At 41.6% G+C, this 17,647-nt stretch overlaps 1 protein-coding gene across 4 annotated transcripts in view; it reads right to left on the bottom strand.

Annotated features, from left to right (window-relative positions):
- LOC141148578 (uncharacterized) overlaps positions 1-17,647 on the bottom strand; it is a 202,464-nt gene that overhangs the window by 57,986 nt on the left and 126,831 nt on the right. For all 4 annotated transcript variants that reach the window (XM_073636141.1, XM_073636140.1, XM_073636142.1 and 1 more), the window contains exons 3-4: positions 11,191-11,490; positions 5,502-5,615 (exon numbers count right to left, since the gene is read on the bottom strand). In XM_073636141.1, the coding sequence (XP_073492242.1) occupies positions 5,502-5,615; positions 11,191-11,490 (414 nt within the window). The remainder of the gene's footprint in view (positions 1-5,501; positions 5,616-11,190; positions 11,491-17,647) is intronic.

Raw genomic sequence — 17,647 nt, 5'->3', positions numbered from 1 at the left:
ATAAATAAAACCAATAAACAAACAAAAATATTGCTTTTTGACAAGCAGATGTGCAACATGAAAATTTAAAAAAAAACGAAAAACTTAAACTCTGTTGGCTGTAATGCCATTGCACATATTACCTGAATATATTACCAACATGAAATACTAAGAAAAAAATAAGAAATGCCTTTTTTCTTATTTTTTTTCTTCTTTCTTTTAGCAGCTTAGTAGATGCCCCCTACATATTCTTATTTAGTAGTGCGATGTTAATTTTGACGTCAGATTTCAATTTAGTTTTAGTCATAGTCTTTTGACTAAAATGCAATTTTAGTTTTAGTCACATTTTAGTTCAATTGTGTTAGTTTTAGTAGAATAAAATAGTATTAATTTAGTCTACGAAAATTAATTAATTATTTTAACAAAATAATTTAGTCTAGGCAAGACAATTTGGCAACTAAAACAACGCATATATGACCATATTTATTACTCCCAATTTGCAAAAATGCTTACATCAGTCAGCCGCCACCTGGGTCTATATCATAAGTAGGGATGGGCCAAACACCCCCGGGTTCGGTTCACATCCAGAACATGCGAACAGGCAAAAAATTTGTTCAAACACCGTTAAAGTCTATGGGACTCGAACGTGAAAAATCAAAAGTGCTAATTTTAAAGGCTAATATGCAAGTTATTGTCATAAAAATGTGTTTGGGGACCTGAGTCCTGCCCCAGGGGACATGTATCATGCAAAAAAAAAGTTTTAAAAACGGCCATTTTTTCGGGAGCAGTGATTTTAATAATGCTTAAAGTGAAACAATAAAAGTAAAATATTCCTTTAAATTTCGTACCTGGGGGGTGTCTATAGTATACCTATAAAGTGGCGCATGTTTCCCGTGTTTAGAAAAGTCCCTGCACAAAATGTAATTTCTAAAGGAAAATACTACTTGCGGCTATTAATGAATTGTCGGGTCCCGCAACACAGATGAAAGTCATTAAAAAAAACGGCCTGGGATCCCCCACAGTGCATTACCAGACCCTTCAGGTCTGGAATGAATATTAAGGGGAACCCCAAACCAAAATCTTTAACAAAATTAGCGTGGGGGTCCACCCAAATTCCATTACCAGGCTCTTCAGGTCTGGTATGAATATTAAGGGGAACCCTGCACCAAATATTTTTTAAAAAATGGCGTAGGGGTCCCCCTCTAAATCCATACCAGACCCTTTAGGGTCTGGTATGGATTTTTGGGGGGGAACCCCACGCCAATTTTTTTGTAAATTTTGGCACGGGGTTGCCCTTAAAATCCATACCAGACCTAAAGGGTCTGTTATGGATTTTGAGGGGGACCCCTACACCATTTTTTTTTAAAAAATTGGCGCAGGGTTCCCCTTAATATCCTTACTAGACCTGAAGGGCCTGGTAAAGGAATTTGGGGGGACCCCCACGCAATTTCTTTAAAAAATTTTGGTTCAGGGTTCCCCTAATATTCATACCAGACCCAAAGGGCCTGGTAATTGACTGGGAGGAATCCCATGCCGTTGTTTTCAATGACTTTCATCTGTATTGCGGGACCCGACAATTCATTAATAGCCACGAGTAGTTTTAAATTACTTTTTTTCCTTTAGAAATGACATTTTGTGCAGGGACTTTTCTAAACGTGGGAAACATGAGCTACTTTACAGGCATACTATAGACACCCCCCAGGTACGAAATTTAAAGGGATATTACACTTTTATTGTTTCACTTTAAGCATCATTAAAATCACTGCTCCCGAAAACACTGACGTTTTCAAAACTTTTTTTTGCATTGATACATGTCCCCTGGGGCAGGACCCGGGTCCCCAAACCCTTTTTATGACAATAACTTGCATAATAGCCTTTAAAATTAGCACTTTTGATTTCTCCCATAGACTTTTAAAGGGTGTTCCGTGGCTTTCGAATATGTCGCGAACACCCCAAATTGTTCTCTATTCGGCGAACGGGCGAACAGCCAATGTTTGAGTCGAACTCATGTTCAACTCAAACAGACAGCCCATCCCTAATCATAAGTTTGATGTTACCCTTGTCCATTTTATTGTTTTGGAGGTAATACCTGAGGACACATGTGGCGGAAACTGGGACAAATGCATTCTCCAGAAGGAAACATTCTGGTTTTAGCGCCTTGAAGTGACTAAGCCCCGTACACACGATCCGATTATCGGACGAATGATCGGCCGTTTTTTTTTGCATACTGATCTCACGTCGAATCTGATGAGTTTACTAAAGTCACGAAAATTCCCGTACGACAGCATAAAAATTCGGAAGTGCTGTCATGTGTTGTAATGAATTTGTATTGCATTTTCAAACGATAGGTGTACTGATGAAACAAAAATCGTACGATCTGGCATCGTACGAAAAAAATTTCCGTGCATGTCCGATAGAATAATATCGGATGAACTGTCCTGATTGGCTCTCGAAAGCTCTGTACTAACGATCCGATTATCGTACGATCGATTCGAATGCGGCATTTTTCGTACGATTTTCGGATCGTGTGTACGGGGCATTAGTCACCAGGCATCAACGAGATACTATCATACCGGCCCTTCCTTTGAGGGACCTTTGAGGTGGCCTCTTTGATCCCTGGTCAAGCATTTACAATATATTACGTGTACTATTCAGTTTGGTCATATACCAAACTATAACAATCATGTATATGTATTCATCTTGTTGGCCCTGACAACTTGCAATAATTACGAAATTGTTCTGCATACAAATTGTTTCATAAATTCAAGTATCAAATGCCTTTTGAAGTCAAAGTTCCAACAAATAATGTGTATAAGTATAGCAATTGTCCAATTGTCAATTTACACTGGACTGCTAGATTTGAATTATTGTGATATATATATATATATACATATGTATAATGTCTCTCCACTCTTATGACTGGGAATTTTGACCGCAGTTCCCCTTTTTGGCCATGGGGGGCATCAGCTGCGGAATACCACTGTGGACACGGTAGGGATGTGTGTCCACCCAAGCCGTTGGGGCTGCAACCCACCCTCCTGGGCCACCTTCACCTAGGATGGGGGGCCATGCATCTACCCGCAGCAACTTGGACACACTCTCCATCTGTGTCCCCTAGGCGCACTGCAGCCACCGCAGACGGCGGGCACTAGGACCGGAATGTCCGATACTCTAGTGCACATACACCTGTCGGCGCATGCGCGGTGCATCAGCGGCCAGGCTGAGTGACGTCAGACGCTAGTCTGACGGAGCTCAGCCGAGATGTACATATAAAGGAGTCAGGACAACGTTCCCCAGGCGCTCTGAAAGAAGCTACCCCTGGAAGCAGAAACAATTAAAAATGGTTATATATTTTTATACGTGCCTACAAAGTCCATTATTCCTTTATTCAGCGTTTATAGATTACATAGGATGTGGCACATTTATACCTAGGTGTTTGATTGCCACCTGAGGGCAATGTAATCAATTCAATTTCATAGATCTATGGGGTAGTAGACGGTGTCAGTTGTTTTTTATTTTTATGTGTTTATTTTTTTACAATTTAATTTTTTTTCACAATGCTTTTCTTTGTGGGGTGGAGGGGGTTGGGGCAGTGTAAAAGGTCGGTAGGGCAGGAGGGGATGGTGTCAGTAGTTTTTTATCTTATATTATTTTTTATCATTTTTTACAATTACATATTTTTATATTGTATTTTTTTTTATCTTTATCAGCACTGTTGGGGGGCTTTGGTGAGCTATAAGACGTCTAAACAGACCCTTGACATCTCCCCTTTGAAAGGGACTGAGGACACAGATTCCCCAGTCCCTTTCTCAGAAGCCTCAGCATTAAAGATGAACAGGAGGCAGAGGCTCCTGTCCATTCATAAACTGAAGCGGAGTACACATAGGTTACTCACTCACTGTGTCCAATTCAGAAAAGGAAGGAGCTGGTAAATGACACATTTACTGGCTCCTTCCTCTGCTCTCCATCCTGACACATTCACCGAAGCTGGCGGCAGAGGAGAGGAGGGAAGCCGGCTGCGGTGGGCCGAAGGGGGGGGCGGAGGAGGAGCAAACAACAGGGGTCGGAGGAGGAGGACATGGAGAGGGGCCAGAAAAGGAGGACACGGGCTGGAGATGGAGGACTGTCGGGAATGACTAGTACGGCGGGGGACAGCTGCGAGCACAGATCTCCCTGTATGGCATTTCAGCTGACAGCTGTGGGAGGGAGAGGAGGAGAAGCCGCTGTCAGCTCCTTCACTGAAGGCTATACAGAGATTGGTGCTTGCAGCTGTCCCTCCCGCTGCACCGATCATCCCTGACTGTCAACCAGGGGATCATCCATGTGGGTCACAGTTCCCCCCGCACACATGTATACGCCACTGACTCAGAGACTGGTGGGACAGACAGCAGGTCACTGATCATACAGGCGTGCAGGGGATGTTCCATTCTGCCATCGGGGCACAGTCCTCCGCCGCCGCTTCGCCTCTGACACTACGGACGGATGGATCGGCTGCCTGTGGAGAGTTAGTTACATGTTGCAGAGCCAGAAAGTAGGATCACCAGCGGCCAGGTGCCCTAGGTAGCAGTGCGCCCTAGGCGGCTGCTTAGTTTGCCTAGTGGTAGCACCGGCCCTGATTTCAATATACATCTGTGCATGAACCCCCATAGATGTCTCTGAAATCACTTCCAAAGTCAGACTGACATGTGGGTATGAAATCGTGAGAGTTCAGCTGAACTTGCACAATTTCTAACCAGCAGTCAGTACAGAACCAGGGCTTAGGGCACTTTGCAGAACATACTCCTCCTTTCACCTTCAGGGAAGAATTCAATAATACCTATAGGACTGTTTATCGGTGCACAGATGCATTAGAGAAGTCATTTAAGACATTCACTTTTGTAAGCAAAGGTTCTATTGCCACTTATAACTGTAAATTCATATGGCCCATTCACATCGACGGGAGGACATTATGGAGCACATAACACATGTGCACTGGTGTGCTTTGTACATGTGCTCTGAGATGCGTTGTTACAATGCATCCAAACTGTTTAAAAAAAATTATTAAAGCTAACACTTTTTTTTTAACTCTGTGCACAAATGTGTACATGCTGGGGTGCGTTGTGTAAGAGCAGCCATTACAATGCATCACAGACTAACAGGGGTTTATTTACTATAGCTAGAGAGTGCAAAATCAGTCTCACTTCTACAGGGAAACCAATCAGCTTCTAACTTCAACTTGTTCAATTAAGCTTTGGCAATAAAACCTGAAAGCTGATTGGTTTTAATGCAAAAGTGAGACTGATTTTGCACGCTCCAGCTTTAGTAAATAAACCCCACAGTGTTTTTTTTTTTTTTTTTAATGTAATGTTATTAAAATGTTACAAAATGACACTTTATTCAACTCTGTGCACCACAAATTATTACAATGCACTGTAGTCTGCAGTTCTTTTAGCAACATAAACATTCAATTAGGACAAAGTATACATTGATTTACATTTCATACCTGAAAGCCCAGCAATTTGCAGAGTTTTTATGAATATTACCTTTTTTTCTGTATTTTTGCCTCCACCAAAAAATCCCGATCCCAACTCCAATTATTGTCATCAAAGCCAGAATAATACAGACCACAGTGACCACATTAGACGATGTTTCTATATCTGTAAAAAAAAAAAAAAAAAAAAAAAACATTAAAGATAAGCAAGTGTCTTTTTAACACATCTTGAAAGAACAAGAGATGAAAGAACAATCTCACTGGTGAACTACCCAATATCCAAAATAAAACACTAAACTTGAGTTTATGATAGCACCCTTCTATACAATGAGTACAGCGTTGCACAGCCATTCATATGAATGACAGGCTGTACGCTGCAACTGGGCTGCCCAGGTGGAGGAAGTACATTGGGAATTACACTGAATGGGCTCAGCTGGCTCCCGTATATGAGGCCTCATACAGCAGTGTTACCTTGGAATGTTTTGGCCACAGCTTTACCTAAAGGCCAACTCCACCTTTTGCAACGTTACAAAGTTATGTATAACGTACCGATGGCCGGAATTATTCTCTAAAGAGGTGTTCCAGACGTTTTTCTGAAAATTAAATGTCAGCAGCCACAAAGACTGTAGCTGCTGACTTTTATTAAACAGATACTTACCTGTACCAGGATGCAGTGCTGTGATCACCCGAGGGGGCACTGGGGACCGTTTTTGGTGCCAGCATCTTAACTGTGGGTACCTGGCTGTCACAGTTTGCATGAGCCGCGCATTCTGAATGGTCCGGCAGTCTTCTGAGACCTGTGATGTGTCCCAGAAGACTGCAGTATGGGAGAGGGGAAGGAGAACGTCCGGTCAGATCACCTAGGCAGTCTAAGTGGAGGTGGAATGCCAAATGTCAAAGAGGAGGGGGGAGGAGGCCTTAAAGTGGAACTTCCCCTTTTGGATGGAGTTCTGCTTTAAGATGTCCATACACATTAAAGCTGCACTGGAGATTTTTTGCTCTTCGATATTACTGTCCATTGAGTATACAGAAAGGCCTCTATTTTATAGCACCTGTGCTTTTCATATGGATTCTAGCTGACAGGTCTGTATGTATTTTTTTAGCAACATGTTACGCCCATAATACAATGTAACATTTTTTTCCTGAAAATTTGCATTTGATAAACAGTTGAGCAAATATGGTGCGACATAAAAAAATACAACTATCATCTTTTTATTCTATAGGGTCGCTGTTTTCAGAATAATGTTCTGGGGATTTAAGTAATTTTATGTCTTAAGATTGCGATTTTTCCATATTTGCAAAAAAAATAAAAAAATAAAAAAATAAAAAAAATTCTCTAGTGCCAAAGTGGTTAAAGTGAGCTGCAGGTTAAGGATTCACATACATCTTAACACCCATGGAAAATAGATGTTGTGACCATTGTGTTTAACAAGCCCATCAACCAAACAGAGCAAAATGAGTTACAATATTTGATAACAATAAAAGTCCCATCTCTGCTGTGACATAAAACTCCTCCCCTGACTAATGACCACACCCACCCTTTGTAAACCCTTCACTCCTTATATATTTAGAACCTCATTCTAAGGGATGGAGGAAGGCACGGATGTTCCTGCCTGGTCTGTTCTCTTAACAGTCCCAAAATGTCCTAATAAACCTCTTGCCTTTCTGACCTCACTATTTTTTTGCAAGTAAGTCTCCTCCCCTTTTCTTTCTTACAACCCATCCCACTAATGTATCCTTTCACTTCATTTACATGCAGGTCTGCACCTGTTCCCGCAGCCACAACCACCCACACAGAAAAACACAAGAGGCGCGTGCGGGTGCCCTTAATTCTAACGGCACACACACACACTGGAAATCACAGCAGCCGTTTTCCACGCTGGGAATTGCACTGCTCTTGTGGTTTCCATGCAGACTGTGATTTAAAAAAATGGAGCAGGGACCTTTTCCTTGTGATTTCAGGAGGCACGGCAGCCTATTCAAATGAATGTGTTAATTACAGCAGCACTAGTTTTGATAAAAATGATTGCATAAGTGCAAACCGTGAATACATATTATACCAATAAACACTACGCGTTGCATAGGATTGAGATACTAGACGCAACCGGAAGCTATCACCATTTGACTGAGTTGTTTTTGTTGCGGACCGGAAGTGATGTATTAGGTGATGGCGGTACGCCCTTTTGTTTGCTGTGCTGTGCTTTTCCACTGCCCTGTACAGCGTTTTATAAAATAAACTTTGGTCTATGTTACTACACGATTGGAGGCCCCCTTTCTTCCTTTCTTTCTGCATGCCCATCCGGAACTTTGATGCGAGCCTGATCCGGCCATACATCTGTCATCTACTTCCAGGATGAAACCACTACCACGATCATTAAGGCATTTACCCATACCTTTTAAGGTAAGGGCTCTGTGAGCACATTCTATAGATGACATCTTACCACTGCCCACTCGTTAGAATTTGTTGCCTCTACTGAAAAGATCCATGAACTGTTCTTTACCATTTTTTCAGACTTATTATATATAGAATATTTTTCTCTACCACTTATCATGATCTATTCACGATTGTACACTACCACTTTCACTTTATACATTATTATTATTATTATTATTATCATTATTTTTTTGATACACATTATCATTTCTTCTTTGATTGTTCAATGACAATTCTGTCAAGAGTCAACATTTAGCCATTTAGCACTGTGACTTCATTCACTATAATTTTTAATTTTTTATCTACATTTTTTGATGTGCCCATTTATGATCATTTTGTGGTCATTTCACTGACCGTTTATTTATGGTTTTGCGTGAAATCATTTTGTATATGCACTTTATTTACTGGTTGACTTGTGAACACCATTAGATTTTGCAGCACTCCCTTACTGTTTGTTACTTTTTAGTAGCGCGGTCCTTTTATTGTATTACCACATGTGTGAGACTTTTACACAGCGTGGCCACATACAGAGACCCAACATGCAGGGGAGCACCTTCAGGCATTCTGGAGCACCCAGGCCAATTCTGACATTTCTCTCCTACATGTAAAAATCATCATTTATTTGCTAGAAAATTACATAGAACCCAAAAATATTATATATGTTTTTTTAGCAAAGACCCTAGAGAATACAATGGCGGTCGTTGCAACTTTTTATCTCGCACGGTATTTGCGCAGCAATTTTTCTAATGCATTTTTTTGGAAAAAAAACTGTTTTGTGCTTTAAAAAAAAACAAAACAGTAAAGTTAGCCCAATGTTTTTGCATAATGTGAAAGATGAAGTTACGCCGAGTAAAGAGATTCCTAACATGTCACCTTTCAAAATTGCACACGCTCGTGGAATGGCGCCAAACTTTGCTACTTAAATATCCCCATAGGTGACACTATAACATTTTTTACTGGTTACATGTTTTGAGTTAAGAAGGAGTTCTAGGGTCACAATTATTGCTCTCGCTCTACCGATCGCAGTGATACCTCACATGTGTAGTTTGAACACCGTTTTCATATGTGGGTGGGACTTAAGTATGTGTTCACTTCTGCATGCGAGCACACGAGGACAGGGGCGCTTTAAAAATTTTTTTTTTTTATTGTTCATTTTACTTTATTTATTTTAGTTTGACACTTTTTTCCAAAAAATACATTTTTTGATCACTTTTATTCCTATTACAAGGAATGTAAACATCCCTTGTAATAGGAATATGGCATGACAGGTCCTCTTTACAGTGAGATATGGGGTCAATAAGACCTCACATCTCACCTCTAGGCTGTGCCTGAAATAAAATAAGAAAAAATGAAGCTGCAGGAATCATTCTGATATCCCCACACAAAATCAAGGACGTCATATGACGGTAGACAGGAAGTGGTTAAAACGCATTTTTTTTAACACATAGTTGTCCATTTATACAATATTTCTAACACATAGCATGTACATACCACATGCGATACCACATGTGTGAGACTTCCACAGCCTGGCCACATACAGAGGCCGAGTACAGCCGAGAATGGCTGAGCATGGCAGATTATGGCCGAGCATGGCCGAGTATGGCTGAGCATGGCTGAGCATGGCTGGGTATGGCTGAGTATGGCAGGGTATTGCCGAGTATGACTGGGTATGGCAGAGATGGCTGGGTATCACAGAGTATTGCAGAGTATGGCAGGGTATTGCAGAGTATGGCAGGGTATTGCAGAGTATGGCAGGGTATTGCAGGGTATTGCAGAGTATTGCAGGTTATTGCAGGGTATTGCGGGGTATTGCAGAGTATTGCGGGGTATTGCAAGGTATTGCAGAATGTTGCAGGGTATTGCAGAGTATTGCAGAGTAGTGTGGGGTATTGCAGGGTATTGCAGAGTATTGCAAGGTAATACAGAGTATTGCAGAGTATTGCAGGGTATTGCAGAGTATTGCGGGATATTGCTGGATATTGCAGGGTATTGCAGAGCATTACAGGGTATTGCAGAGTAGTGCGGGGTATTGCAGGGTACTGCGGGGTATTGCTGGGTATTGCAGGGTATTGCAGGGTATTGCAGAGTATTGCAGGGTATTGCATAATATTGCAGGGTATTGCAGGGTATTGCAGGGTATTGCAGAATATTGCAGGGTATTGCAGGGTATTACAGAGTATGGAGGGATGGCTGAGCATGGATGGGTGGATGGCTGGATGTGACTGCAATTGTCACAGAGCAGCGCTGTGGGCACTACAGATCCAGCCCACAGCGCTGCTGCCATCCAATCTCTTCCCCTCTCCTCTCACACTGTATTGATCGGTACACAGAGGGGAAAGAGGAACCAGCGTCATGACATGACGCCGGCTTGTTTACAAGTGATCGCTCCGTCATTTGACGGAGAGATCATGTGGTAAACGGTCGCTATCAGCAGCCATTTACCGTGATCCGTGATCACGGTAAATCATCGTCGGTCACGGATGTTCTCAGGTGCGCGCCCCAGGGGGGCGCGCGAGAGCGAGATTCTGGGAGGACGTCACTGTACACCCTCCCAGAGTTATGCAACCACCTTGTAGCCGTCATTCGGCTATGGGCCGGTTGTTAAGCGGTTAAGAACATTTTTTAAAATTGTACATGATGAGTCTCACTCTTTGTCCCCCCATTTATATGAGCCAAATATATCTGTTCCTTTATATAAGCCATGTGTACCTGAATCTGGAGGATTCAAGAAAAAAGGCACAGTTCCCCTTCTAAAAGCACTTTTTGACCAGTTGTTATTTAAAATAGGTTCACCTATTCTGCTGTGTCCAGGCTGTCTAAACGGAGTGCACTGGGTCGTAGATTTAATTTCAGTGGAATAAGTGGAGCACCTTTAAATGTGGAACATATTTATGAACTAATATTTTGGTATTATTTTACATTTTTCCACATCATGGACTTTTGGTTAAGTGGACTTTCTATCTCATATAATATCTATACACTGTTTACACTTATGTGATTTTTTTTGTTTTAGTGTTTAATGGTAAAATATTTATGCACTTTTTGCACTTATGTAATAATGTTTATCAAAACTAGCGCTGCTGTAATTAACATATACAATTTGCACTTGTGGACACACTTATTTTATCAGTAGCAGCTTGTTTTATTTAAAGTTCTCTTCGTGTAAGGATTTAGCGGGCTTAGCGCTGTTGGTTTACTTTCAGCATTCAAATGAATGGGCTGAATGTGGCTCCCAGAGCTGCACAAGTGTGAAGGCAAACCTAGATTTAAATCATATTTGCCAGAGAGACTGGATGATTATCCATACCTTCAAAGAAAAGCTGGAAGTCCTTCTGCAGAGGTTCTTGTAGAGAGTCATGTTGGACTTTACAGGAGAAGGTCTGGTTCTGGTCATCTTCGGTCGGTATGATTGTCATGGTGCTGTTCACCTGGTACATTCCATCTTTATACAGTTCTGGTTTTCCCATGGAATAATTTCTCAGGGCCTCTCCTTTTCTGTACCAAGTTATCAAGATATCCGGAGGGAAGAATCCAGTGGCCTTACAGGTCAGGGTGTTCTCTGTATTTCTCTGGACCTTCGTACTTTGTATAGAGAGTAGAGGTTTAGCTGCAGGGAACACAGATACAGGTATAAAGTGGTATATACTGTATATACTTTTTAGAAACCTCCATCCAAAGTAGGACAGATATGTACAAGTGTGGGGTCTTGACTGTCAAAACTGTTGTTCTTTTTAGCTTTTAATAGAGTGTGGAAGGGTTAAAACCTCTGTAGAACTTTTATTGCTGCGCCTGTCTCCTAAAGGGTATTCATGGTCTCTATTTGTTTTGGTGACCATTGTCATTGGGGACAGAAAGTGATGGGGAAATTCATAATATTGGATCTTCCACCAAAACAGGATAAAGAAGTGATCTTCCGATGCTGACCCCTGTTCCAGTGACAACTGTCTAAAGGAGCATTTTGAGTCACTTTGCAGAGATTTCCACTTACTAAAAGCTCACCAAAAATTCAACAAGTACTTTTTCATGTTTATTATATTAATAAAAAATATATAGGTGATTCTACCATGAAAGTCCTTGTTCAGACACTTCCTATTGTGACAACACTGTCGTTCTCACCCAGTAGTGCTCTTGCGTTGACAACCTGTCACACAGCATCCAATAGAGATTGAATTAAAAAATGGGGGTTTAAGGGACTTTAAGTGAACCTGTGGCCTGGTAAGGGCAGCTGTTTCATCCCTTGGGACTTTAAATGAAAATGTGGCCTGGTAAGGTCACATATTTCCATCCCTGTCATACATTGAGAAAAAAGGGGGGGGGGGTGAACAAGGGGGTGGGACTTTAAATGAGGCACGTGGTAGCCAAAATAAAAAAAAAATTTATTTAAAAGGTGGACATTGTAAAGTCTTGTTGTGTGTTTGTAATTTTTAATTGATTGCCACACAATACAATTAAGTAAAGCAGGTACAACATATGACAATGGTACAATGATAATACAGTATAAATGACATCGTAAAGGCAGTGTCACGTATATAGCAGAACAGGATTCATCCGTAGTGCTATCAAATGATAATACATAGTGTATGCGGAAGATGGTTGGACTATACCCCCCTTCTCTTCTCTCTCTTCAAATGATAATACAGTATAAGTGGCATCAAACAAGCAGTATCACATATATGGCAAACAAGATTCTTATATAGTTCACCAAAATAATGTTGGATAAACCAATAAATCATAATAGTATTTGCAGAGTCTATGACCTCGTTGGTCCAAAGGAGGGGGTATATGGGTAAAATTGGTATTGCCTCAATTAAAGTCCCACCCCCTTGTTCTCCCCCCCCCCCCCCCCTTTTTTTATCCAATAGAGATTACCAGGGGCCACTTATTATGTAGACATAGTTCACTGTTGACTATTTGACTGTTCACTGTCTGAAGACCCACACTTTACCACCTTAATTTTCCTCAAAATTCACAAGTTGATGACTTAAATCTCATGTCTAGGGTAAGCAGCAGGAAAGGTGAAACACCTGACAAACCAAAGTCCAGCTTAAGGTACATTTGAGAGAAAGCAGATACTGTAAGTAAAAAGCTATGCAGGGCATCAAAAACCTTCAATAGCCTTGGAATTTCAGAAATTTTCTGATAAAGCCCTGCCAGGTCATAAACAGCCTGTACTACTCTCAACTTGCAGTCATATTGCATGATTCCTATGGTAAAGGAGTTACCTTCCAAAAAAGTGGCTGCACTAATGAGGCAAAAAAATGCCTGATTTTCAAGGTCCGGGAGGCTAATAAGACCCATTAGGCCTCCTAAGAGAAATATATATAAGATCTCAGAAGAAATAAAGACACTCTAGAGAGTACAGACAGGGAGGCTGCGCACCCCGGATTTACCTAGAAAACAGAAAACAGAAAATCCCCCTAATGGGGCTTTAATGCAGCCAGTAGTGTATGATAAACAGAATACAAAAAAAATACAAAAAAAATTATCAATGGCTATTATATTTTATTAATGCAGGAAAGTATTATCAACAAGAGTTGAGACATAGGCTAAAATCCAAAAAATAATCAAAATAAGAAAACAATACCAATGACAGAGGGCAGTGTGCGATAGAGTTACATCATGGGCAACAGTAATACAATAACACAGAGATGTTGATTGTGTGAGATACTGACGCGTTTCGACCCCAATGGGTCTTCTTCAGAGGATAAATGTATGGAAAGACTGTAACAATGTAAACATGTGTCAAACAATTTAAAACCTAAGAAAAAGAATATATAAACAGTTCCATATGGTGCATCTTTACCAGTCACGATGTATTCGATGGTTACAGGTGGCCACAGTATAAGGGAGTTTCCCTCTTGTTGTATCCCCGATCTCATAGCCGGCGGGCCAGTCACAGGGGGAGCGAGTACCACCCACACATGTCTTGCAAGGAATCACACACTAGGTATCCCCAAAATGTAGGGGGAGAGGGGGGGGGAGTTTTCGCACTGCACCTGCGATAAAATGTCACAATGTATATTAAGTAGCGGATTCGAAAGTCGAGTTTATAAGGCAAAAAGGACAAAGAAGGAGTATGTCTATGTGGCTGATAGAATTTCTAGGGGTTGAAAACTGAATGGCGGACATGGTGGGAGGTGAGTCCACACAAAGGGGGAGACATCAAGGATAAGGGGGTGGGGAAGAAGGTGAAGGAAGGGAGGTGAGGGAAAGAAAAGAAGGGAAAAGGGGTGATCGGCAGAGATGGGATAAAAAGGGGGGGGGGGAATGGGAAGACAGGGAAGGGAAAGAAAGGGGAGGTACGAGGGAACGGGGAAAAAAAACAAAAAACAAAAAAAAAAAAACAATAATAATAGAGGAGGTGGGAAAAGAACATAGTGAGGGTCGACTCCCAGAAACATGTCCTTGTTTGTGGGTGAGAAGACTGAGACATTAGAGTGTAAGTATGTGAAGGCCAGTGAGTGTGGAGGAGGCCCTTCATGGGGCCATAAAAAGTGAATAGTGAAAAAACAAACAAAAACACAAAAATAAACGTGAGCAAAACAAAACTGAGCAAAAGCCCCCATGGAAGTGTAATGAGTGGGTGACGTGTGAAAAGAGCGTGTAGGGTGGGAAGGTGAGTGAGGGGGGCAAAGGAGTGTCAAAGGTGTCGCAGATCAGATGGTCAGGGATAGTCTATAATATCACAAAGTATAGAACAAGTAGGTCAAAATTGTTAACCAAGTGAGGGAAAGTGTCACAATCGTGGTGTAAGCCACGCATCATGAATGCAGTAAAAGGGTATATGGATCGGTAAAGAATGTATACTTACCAACCAGGTTGAGTAATAAGACCACACAGAAGCGTCCAGTGGCAGCAAATGATCCCACTGGACCTTACCTGAGGCCAGCATAGTTTATAGGGAGACTAATTTGCCTAAATGTCTCGCAGGTGCAGGTGTCCCGCCTCCTCCATCTGTTCCCCCACATGGGGAGAGCGGCGCTTTAGCGGCGCTATTGGTGTGACTCCCTCGACGTTCCGGAAGAGATGTTCTCCCGGAAACCCCCGTCACCTCCGCCGCAACTGCGTAGACGCCGTGACGTCACACGCACGCACATGGTGACGTGCGCGCGCGGGCGAACAAGGCGTCCGGAGGGGATCCGGAATGCCGCTGGCAGGTTTTGAACGTCCACATAGTGGGCGCGTGGGGAGACGCAGGACCCTTTGCGACGCCCCACCCTGCCAGGAAGACATGTGTGTGGTGTCTCCACCCCCCAGGCGGCATGGCCCACTGAGGCCACTAGGTGGTGGCCATAACATGGAGAAGGGGGGGAAGGGAAAGCCATAAAAAATATATATATAGAAGGGCCATCAATAGATTATTCTATCATGTGTTAGAGATGACATATATATAATTTTCACTGCCCCTCATACACATAGAAACAATAGGGTACAAAAAATTAACAAGGTATAATATGACAGCCAAAATAAAACAAAAATAAATGAAAATAAAACAAAACGGTTTTGAAATGAGAAACTGTGAACTGATTCATGTGCCAAAAGACATCTCTATAAAATCAAAATCAAAATCAAAAGGGTTTATTGGTGGTACAAGGTCCCATGGGTTGTACTATGAAATACTGAGAAATGTAAAATATATTAGCTAGGTCCAGTTGTCCAAATGGACAAGAGGGGTAACAGCTTGGATACTGTATCTGTACAATAGAAAAGCATTTCAAACAGCATGTACAATCCCATGGGAAAAAGTTTCAAAGTTAGAGTAGCATACATCCTTCACGGGGATGAGCTTAAAGGTATTATTGCCGAGGGAAGTCCTCGCCGGGAAGGGTGTGGCCTGTCCAAGGAAGCCTTCACAAGACCAAGGCACAGAAAGTGGTTCACAGTTGATGTCTGGACTCGAGTGTCAGAACCAACGGGGGAGGGGTGTTTAACCACCCAATTTTAGACAAAAGAAATAAAGACACTCTAGAGAGTACAGACAGGGAGGCTGCGCACCCCGGATTTAACTAGAAAACAGAAAATCCCCCTAATGGGGCTTTAATGCAGCCAGTAGTGTATGATAAACAGAATACAAAAAAAAAAATATCAATGGCTATTATGTTTTATTAATGCAGGCAAGTATTATCAACAAGAGTTGAGACATAGGCTAAAATCCAAAAAATAATCAAAATAAGAAAACAATACCAATGACAGAGGGAAGTGTGCGATAGAGTTACATCATGGGCAACAGTAATACAATAACACAGAGATGTTGATTGTGTGAGATACTGACGCGTTTCGACCCCAATGGGTCTTCTTCAGAGGATAAATGTATGGAAAGACTGTAACAATGTAAACATGTGTCAAACAATTTAAAACCTAAGAAAAAGAATATATAAACAGTTCCATATGGTGCATCTTTACCAGTCACGATGTATTCAATGGTTACAGGTGGCCACAGTATAAGGGAGTTTCCCTCTTGTTGTATCCCCAATCTCGTAGCTGGCGGGCCAGTCACAGGGGGAGCGAGTACCACCCACACATGTCTTGCAAGGAATCACACACTAGGTATCCCCAAAATGTAGGGGGAGAAGGGGGGGGGAGTTTTCGCACTGCACCTGCGATAAAATGTCACAATGTATATTAAGTAGCGGATTCGAAAGTCAAGTTTATAAGGCAAAAAGGACAAAGAAGGAGTATGTCTATGTGGCTGATAGAATTTCTAGGGGTTGAAAACTGAATGGCGGACGTGGTGGGAGGCGAGTCCACACAAAGAAGAAGAAGACCCATTGGGGTCGAAACGCGTCAGTATCACACAATCAACATCTCTGTGTTATTGTATTACTGTTGCCCATGATGTAACTCTATCGCACACTGCCCTCTGTCATTGGTATTGTTTTCTTATTTTGATTACTTTTTGGATTTTAGCCTATGTCTCAACTCTTGTTGATAATACTTGCCTGCATTAATAAAACATAATAGCCATTGATAATTTTTTTTGTATTCTGTTTATCATACACTACTGGCTGCATTAAAGCCCCATTAGGGGGATTTTCTGTTTTCTGTTTTCTAGTTAAATCCGGGGTGCGCAGCCTCCCTGTCTGTACTCTCTAGAGTGTCTTTATTTCTTTTGTCTAAAATTGGGTGGTTAAACACCCCTCCCCCGTTGCTTCTGACACTCGAGTCCAGACATCAAATGTGAACCACTTTCTGTGCCTTGGTCTTGTGAAGGCTTCCTCGGACAGGCCACACCCTTCCCGGCGAGGACTTCCCTCGGCAATAATACCTTTAAGCTCATCGCCATGAAGGATGTATGCTACTCTAACTTTGAAACTTTTTCCCATGGGATTGTACATGCTGTTTGAAATGCTTTTCTATTGTACAGATACAGTACCCAAGCTGTTACCCCTCTTGTCCATTTGGACAACTGGACCTAGCTAATATATTTTACATTTCTCAGTATTTCATAGTACAACCCATGGGACCTTGTACCACCAATAAACCCTTTTGATTTTGATTTTATAGAGATGTCTTTTGGCACATGAATCAGTTCACAGTTTCTCATTTCAAAACCGTTTTGTTTTATTTTCATTTATTTTTGTTTTATTTTGGCTGTCATATTATACCTTGTTCATTTTTTGTACCCTATTGTTTCTATGTGTATGAGGGGCAGTGAAAATTATATATATGTCATCTCTAACACATGATAGAATAATCTATTGATGGCCCTTCTATATATATATTTTTTATGGCTTTCCCTTCCCCCCTTCTCCATGTTATGTCCA

This window comes from Aquarana catesbeiana, linkage group LG06 (genome assembly GCF_042186555.1).
Source record: "Aquarana catesbeiana isolate 2022-GZ linkage group LG06, ASM4218655v1, whole genome shotgun sequence".
Lineage (NCBI taxonomy): Eukaryota > Metazoa > Chordata > Amphibia > Anura > Ranidae > Aquarana > Aquarana catesbeiana.
The sequence above is the reverse complement of the archived record's forward strand: the minus strand, read 5'-3'. Positions and strand labels throughout refer to the sequence as shown.